We start from the raw sequence: 8,207 nt of genomic DNA, 5'->3' as shown, positions 1-8,207 counted from the left end.
AACCGAAAATCGTCGAGATTAGTGAACTGCAAGCGACAAGAACGGAAGACCGGATTAAAGCAGTTATCTTGATGCGCGAACATCTTCCAAATGTCGGTCAAACGGGTTGGTGCACGTTTGTACAATCTGACATCGTTATTGGGCTCGCTAATTGCCTTTTGGAATTATTCAGGGTTGCATAGACGAAGGAGTCGGTTCTGGGGCCGTGGCATGTCATAACACTTGGATTGTTGGAGCTGCTCCGCTATGGAAACATTTCGTGTCGTACGGTGGCAGAGTAATGCAGACCGAGTTGTTAGAGGGGAGACTTCGCTGCGCAGGGATCTGAAAATCGCTCCTTCAGTTTCGTACACCTTGCTCCGTACGAAATAACGCTCTCCCCGCGTGTCACGCAGCACAAGTGACGATAATAATAAGGAGCGTACGGGAAACTCAGCCACCCTATTAGTTTCCAAACACTCCTCGAGGGCAGCGTGGAGAGAGAGACAGCCAAAGTACGATGTTTCCTCGCGAGCGAGATATCGTCCAACCTAAATGTGCGCGTGACATTTCTCTGGCCGTGTATTTTGTCTCGAGTTCTAATTCAGACGTCATAGCTCGGCTGGCGCTTCGCGAAAAACCAACGGTCACTTCATAGTTTGACAGGATTCGGTAAACGCGTCGGTTAGTTTGACTACATTGTGGCCACACAGACTGTGTAGGCTTTCGGTTCTTTCTGCAAAAGAAAACGTCTGTTTCGGCTAATCCCCGATCGCGGGACCTACATTTGGTTGTTTTTGTGGGTGAACATCGGCGATATTTATCACTGACTCCGCTTCAGCAGGCGTTTCGTGTCACCTGCGAGGCTCTGGTATTGTGTGATACGTTTTTTTAGTAGCTCCAGCTAGAACGAGCGAGTGGGTTGGTCGGAAAAACACATTTTGCTCTGTTTTAGGACGATGCTCTATCCTCATATTAAGCTTGCTGTGGATACGTGACATCGGCTGGTCATCGACTGCTTTTCTGCATCATCCTCATTTGTGCATTTATGAGCTCCGGGCTGCGGAGCTCCGGCAGACTGACCTGGAGACCGCGAGTGTGCTGAGCTCCAGTCTAGAGAGGAGAGACGATGCTTATTTCCTCGTCTCCGTTTATCATTGCGCTGGTAACCCCGATCAAAAGAACGAGGGCTGAAGAAAAACACGGGCTCCCACTCCCACTGATCCTGCGTTTTCAATAATTGAGATGCCTGAAGATGAAAATGTCTGCACGAAAATGATCGATTCTATCTTTAGCAGCAGATATAATCATGGGTATAACACATCATAAACTTTCCAATCATCAGACTTTCGCTAAAGGCCTATACGGCTCGGTTATGCAAGACAGGTACTTTAAGTGCATCGACATCAGTTGAATCTCATTTGAAGTCAGAAAAATAAGCAGTTCGTATTTTAAGTCACCTGTATCGACAACGTGGAGCTGCTGCGCTCACCTGCATTCTGATGCGAAACCAGAGTTTACGATGTTTATGTTGTTTGCGTTTGAGACTTAAGTATTTAGATTTGGTTAATTGTGATGGTTATGTATGCGGTTTGATTTTCTGAAGTAATATCTGGTCTTAATCATGTCATTCTTTTTAAATTAAGAACATAACCTCGAGAGACATCGGGGTGATTTCGTCTCGAATCCAACAATGTGCAACTGCAATTCGAGTTCAGATCATTCGGTTTGATTTTGTATTCAGGGTTTCCACCAACATGAAAATCCAGAAAATATCAAGGAATTGTAATTGATATTTCCAGCTATATGGCAAAGTCATTAAAATTAGTAAAAGTCATGGACATATTGTGAGTTTGTTTTAATATCACATTGCCTATATGTAGTAAAACCAGCATCGACATTCATATTGTACAAAAATAATTATTAATAAATAATTTAAATCTATTCATTTGAAAAGCTATTATCTGATATAGAAATGGAATCTACCACCACAATCTTTATTTAAATCCCTATTCACTAATAATGCATGACTGTAAAGGTCATGGAAATTAATTTGTCAAAAAGTGTGGAAACCCTGTATATTGATTTGATCTGTTGGTCTCGGATAGGAGTTTTGCAAGGCCCGACACACAGTGCTACTGGAATTAGATTAAATCACAGCTTGACCACCTCATTATAAGCAAACATTTTAGTAACGCACACTCTGTGACTGTGGACATGAGATGCTTTGCCTTTATCTAATATGTCGGTAAAGAGTAAAGCCCAGAGTTAGACCCAGCATCACATTAATGGTTGCTCTGTTTTTTCCTGCTCTGTTGATGTTGTCTTGATCTGCTGCAGTTTGTCCCACTGATATAATGAGGCAGTAAAAACAGCATCAACTTTTGCATGGCCTTGCATCCTTTATTCTCCACCCTTGGCATTTGTGGCCTCTCTTGCACTCGACTGTTCCCCTCCATTGCGCTGTGTGAGGTTTTGGGATCTGATCAGTATTGCTCTGCTTCTTTAAAAAGGGGGAATTAGAGTATGCAGACTTTGACCACCCCGTCGTCACATGCAATGTGAGTTAAGAGGATGTTGTTGCAGTGAAAACTGTCCCTTCAGCTGTGGAGGCCAAGGTTTTTGCTTGTCTCAGTTTAACTGAGTTTTTGGTGTTTAGGCACTCCCTTTGCATACTTGAAATTGACTTACTCACGAACTCAGAGAGAGTCACAGGTCAAACTCAGCCTTTTCACAATTTAGTCTCTCCTACAGCAGAAGATGACAGCTTGTTTTTTCAAATGTATAATTAAAAATGTAAATCGCATTATTATGGAGCAGCAGATAATTGTATTCTTTTAAAATCTGTTATTTAAATCTGAACACTGTATAATATCTATTCCTACTCAAGCAGTGGTCTGAAGGAAATTGTGACATTCTTGACTAAGGAAACCTCTGTTACTCACAGGAAGTTTCCAGCCTGTCTCATATCACTGACTGTAGCAAGAGAAGTGATGTTGTGGCCTCATGGTTAGAGTGTCAGTTTTGTCAGATTACAGGGATAGAGACATAAAACTTGCAAACATTCTCATCAATCATAATTAAAGCTCATGAATGTCCATCTTATGTTAAAATTTTAGAAGTGTTAATTTTTGTCGTTTTGAGGCAAGTCAGTTGGATTATTTTTCTGACAAATGGAAAGGATTTTTGAAAACCCTAACTTGGTGACAAGAAATATTTTATATCACTCAAAATAATTTTAAAATTTCTTGAAGTAATGTGCATGATGCATGTAGTTCTGCACTACTAATAGGCATTATCAGTTGTATGAATGTCAGGTGAATGCATAATCAACTGAAACGTTTTTAATGAATGCACTAACAAGATTTCAGTTGCCTCTTAGTTCAAATGCCTCTTTGCAATGTGTAATGTAGACGGCAATCTATATTTTACATTTGATTTAATTAATGAGTTCTGAGTTGACCTTGGCTGAACTGCACAGCATTTATCTTCTGCAATCAATTATTAGTATATTAAAGAAAAAAGAATTAAATGAAAATGAGTGAAAAATCAACATCATAGCTTAGGTATGTTCTGTTTAATGATAGATTTAAGGCTTTAAAAGTCTTACTTCTTTTTGTTGGAAATAATTCTATATGCTCAGAGCAATTTTTAAGCTGATAATTATCTATTTCCACTACAGAACTATACACCAACCAGAGGAGAACCCCATAAAAAGTCACTTGTCCACACACACTGAGTAATGTGTTGAGAAAACGCCTATGCAGGTAACATATATTTCATTGTTATAGTCCCCCCTCTTTCATGATCTTTTTAGTTTTTCCCCTAAGTCAAACTTAACTTCCTGTTTTTTTGATCAGGTGGATCCCTCACCAATGAATGTAGGAGATGGAGGGACAGTGAGCAGAGAGAGCAGTGCCCCTACCCAGGTGTCTGAGAGCATGGTGGGGAATCCACAGCAGACACTGCCTCTTGAACTTAGAGGTGACATACCTCAAAGTCAGCAGAACAAGCTGAGGGCGACCACAGACTGCAAAACGCCCGACGTCTGCTCAGAAGCCAGCAATTCAAATCATTGTCCCCCAGTTCCCCCCTCCCAACCTCACAGCAGTGTGTTCAGCACTGATCCCATGAGCACACCGTTGTCTGATCGGACTGAGGTTTCCAAAAGCAAGATTGACGGTGCTGGCATCTACTCCACTCACCAGTGGCCTTGTGGTAAAAAGGTCATCGCAGAGGACCCTGTGAACTCTGTTCACTCTAGTATAAACCTAAACAAGAAGACTAACACACCAGCACCAACACAGCCTGTGATAAGCGTTCCATTGGGGTTCCAGTGCTCCACGCTGTTTAAACCCGGCCAGCCTGTTGCTTTTCTTCCTCCCTCTAATTTTTCTTCTCCTCTCTGTAAGATCACATTGCCACCAGGGTTAGGTCAGATTGCAGCACTGAGAGAAGCCACTGCTAGCCAGTTTCAAAAGGACTGCACAGCACAAAGCTCTTGTTCAAGTGCGACACCTATGCTCAAAACATACCCGTATCACTTTTCCGTGGGGAGAGGACCTGGTGCTGAGAAGAAGCCTCAGTCTTCAGGATCCAAAGTCAGGTGTGACTCTTTGTCCAAGGGCTTTCAAGGTGGAGCTGAGCATAAAGCCACAATGTCTTCTGTAGCAGCCCCAGCTCTAGCCCTTCCAGTGCAGCAAGCCACGCAGGGCTCGGCTCCACCAACCTGTTACACCATCTCTCCCACTGCTGCCATCTGCTGCAGCCCAGCTCTTGCGAATATCACCACTCAAAGTCGGCTGCTTAGCCTTGTAGAAAAAGGTTCGACGTACCGAGGTACCGAAAAAACCTCGTTGGCATATCTGAAACCAAAAACTCTGTCCCCTCCAGAGGAGCACAATGTTTCCTGCCCTGTTGAGTCAAGGGACGTGCCCCTTGATCTGTCTGCAAAGTCCAAGCGACAAAAAAGCATTAAAGATGCTCAGAACAGCCCATTGTTGGCCACGGAACATCATTCTGCTGAGTCTCATCAGAAAAATGTTGCTGGTCCAAAAAAGGTTTATTCTGCTTCCTTTGGATCATCCAGTACATATGACACCCAAAGAAATGGTGCAACTCAGAAATCATCTTCAAAACTAACTAATCACCATGCTTTGGAACCCAGCGCATCCTGGGCCAAAGGCTCATCTCCTGGTTCCTTGAATAATCTCCCTGGTACATATGTAGGAGTGGCAAGCCCCATTCTAGCATCTACTTTACGTAGCAAAGATGGAAAATGTGCTGCTTTTGTTGAAGATATTCAGACATTTGCCAAACAGGAAACCATCTCCATCATTGACCAAGGAGAGCAGCCGGTCTGTAGAGAGAGGAAAGCACCATTTGCTGTTAAAGGTGCCCAGCATAATAAAGGTGGAAAACTCTCGACAGGTACTCAACAAGGTTTTTTATCCACCCAATTATGTGCTACAGCAAATTCACATCCGCACCATAAATCTGTTGTTGGAAAGGGAGGCACCCTGTTTACACCTCCAGTTAAATCCTTGTGGCAGCCACCTTGTGTTCTTTCCCAAGGAACATCCCTGCAGAAGAGACCAAGTCTGACTCAAGCCCCAAAGATGAAGAGCACCCTCGGTTGTGAGAGAGCCCTGTTCCATAACTTAAGCCCAACTAAAGTAGAGGATGAGAAGTGGGAGAAGGTCAGATCCCCCCTGTCTAACCTTGAGTCAATAGTGAAGCAGAAAACTCTCGAAACCACTGCGCTTACTTGTGAGAATTACTGTAATCTGTCTACTGTGGGATCCAAGAGGCCTGAGGTAGCCAGCGTGCAGAACAGGTGTCAGGAGTCCACGTTGCAGCAGACCCTTACTGCTGGTTCTCCCCCTTTCAGGGCCATAGAAGGACAGGTCATCAAGTCAGACAGAACCTCTCCACAAACGGATGCCGTAGCAGCTCTAAGCAGACCAGAGATCACAACTGTTCCTGTGCCCAAGGATAAGGGACGAGAGAAACGAGCAAAACAGACAGAAAATCAAGCATCCAATGGTAGACAAAAAATGAAATCTAGTACCCCTAGTAAAAGGAGTGCTCCCAGTGTTAAAGGAGAATGGAAGGAAAGGAAATTGGCTCAACAGTTCGAGGATGAGACAGCAAAAGAGGAGAAGGCATCAGAGAGGAAGCTTTCTTCTCATGTTAAGGTAGAAGGGATAGCCTTATCCCTCCTTCAGAGCCAGACCACAGAAGCAGAAGGAGAGACAAAAATTAACGGAGCCAAAGAGGAGATACCTTCCAAAGGAAAAGTATCCACCACCAAACAGAAGAACCTGAAAAAGCCTGCCAAGGAGAAGGTACCTTCTGAAGTGCAAAAAAAGACAGTAACTAAGAAGCAAAAAGATAAAGACAGTCTATCAGTCAAGAAGAACCCCTCCCATAAAAAGGTAAGCTTTGTATAAAATTTAGTGGTTCATTTTTATTATAGTCTTTGTAATAGATCGGCATCAATAGCATAAGCCATGATTGATTACATTAAAATTTTCCGTAATTCAGTCTAAGTGTGGGAGTATGACCAAAATCTGATATCATACCATGAGTGATTTTAATGTCACAAGGAAATATATGACAATATAGTAATTTCTGCAATAAATTAAGCAAAGAAAAAATAGGTTTAAAATAGGGATGTAACGATTCACTCAACTCACGATTCGATTCACGATTTTGATTTCACAATATGATTTTCTCACGATTTTTTTAACAAAATGAGATTGAAGACATTATTCAGTAAATGAAAAGGTCTCCTTTTATTTGGCTATTGCTCCACGTTTCTTTGTGAAATTGAAATATAACAAAACTAAATTAAAATTTTAAAACAAACCCCAAATTAAACAAGTTACACAAATAAAAGAAATCTCTTAATATGAACAAGCTAAGGCTTTGTCTGTGCTCTTTCCATTTAAAATTAGAGGCATCCACTGCATTTTAATTATGATCCAAACAAAGATGCAGCATACAGGCAGCATGAGCAGGTTTCAATCTAAATTAGACTGTATAATTTTGAAATTTGAAGCAAAAACAGAATGGTCTGACTTTATAGCTGAACGAAACAGCAGACGAGCTGAATGAGATGCAAATTCACTCTCTGTCAGCAGGTGGCGCTTATGAACAGCAGCGATACAGTGTGTCCTGGGTTACAGCTATAAACAAAGCAGAGCTGCGCTTATGAACGCTACTTTAATATGCATCGTTCAGAGGCAAGATGATAAGAGAATACCACGTAAACTTTTCTAAACACTTTTCAGTTCCCCTCAGAGATGCATTCATATAAACTCCTACTCCAACTATATCGTGATTTGTTTGGTTACATCCCTACCTCTCAGAAAATGTACGTTTAATGAACTCTTTTTGTGAAAATCTCAAATCGCAAATTCACTCTCTGCCAGCAGGTGGCGCTTATGAACAGCAATGATACAGTGTTTCCTGGGTTACTGCTGTAAACAGCAGAGCTGCGCTTATGAACTCTACTTTAACATGCATTGTTCAGAGGCAAGATGAAATGAAAATACCATGTAAACTTTTCTAAAGACAGTCAGTTCCCCTCAGAGATACATTCATATAAACTCCTACTCCAATTGTATTGTGATTTGTTTAGCATCTCAACCGATTTGAATCGTGACATATTTGAATTGATTTTCAACCGGCTCGCGGTAATCGTTACATCCCTAGTTTAAAACCATGTTATAATGTTTGAACAATGCAGTCAATTGAATACTTGAAAAATGTATTTAATTTGATTATTTTCTGTTTGGTACTCAGTTTAAAAGTAACCCAATTCTGTGTAAAAATATGCGGACTTGGCAACCCTGCATCCAAAAAGAGCTGCAGGAGTCAGATTTGACTGATCTCAGGTCAAGAATAAGGAGAGATGACTGACAAGACCATGCTGGAGTATTTGCTGCTCAACAATCCTGAACTCATTGACAAATATCTGATCTTGTGAGATGTGCTCCCTTTACACAGAGTGCGTGTGATTTAAAACCATGTTATAATGTTTGAACAATGCAGTCAATTGAATACTTGAAAAATGTATTTAATTTGATTATTTTCTGTTTGGTACTTGATAGAAAAAGTGCAAATGGTATAGGTAAGAAACGGATTCACATTAAATAACATCTGAGTAGAGTTAGGGTGACCATATTTTAGTTTTCCAAAAAGAGGACAGTGGTGGGGGTTGG

At 41.5% G+C, this 8,207-nt stretch overlaps 1 protein-coding gene across 1 annotated transcript in view; it reads left to right on the top strand.

Moving 5' to 3' along the window:
• Nucleotides 1-8,207, top strand: part of LOC107680985 (BCL-6 corepressor-like protein 1) — a 17,547-nt gene continuing 9,340 nt past the window's right edge. Inside the window, exons 1-3 of the mRNA XM_016477095.1 lie at nucleotides 1-105; nucleotides 3,662-3,746; nucleotides 3,840-6,416. Of these exons, the coding sequence (XP_016332581.1) occupies nucleotides 3,741-3,746; nucleotides 3,840-6,416 (2,583 nt within the window). The 5' untranslated portion in view covers nucleotides 1-105; nucleotides 3,662-3,740. The remainder of the gene's footprint in view (nucleotides 106-3,661; nucleotides 3,747-3,839; nucleotides 6,417-8,207) is intronic.

Source organism: Sinocyclocheilus anshuiensis, unplaced genomic scaffold (assembly GCF_001515605.1).
Source record: "Sinocyclocheilus anshuiensis isolate Anshui unplaced genomic scaffold, SAMN03320099.WGS_v1.1 scaffold20, whole genome shotgun sequence".
In the NCBI taxonomy this organism is placed as follows: domain Eukaryota; kingdom Metazoa; phylum Chordata; class Actinopteri; order Cypriniformes; family Cyprinidae; genus Sinocyclocheilus; species Sinocyclocheilus anshuiensis.
Note: the sequence above shows the minus strand (reverse complement) of the source record. Positions and strands in the feature narration are given on the sequence as shown.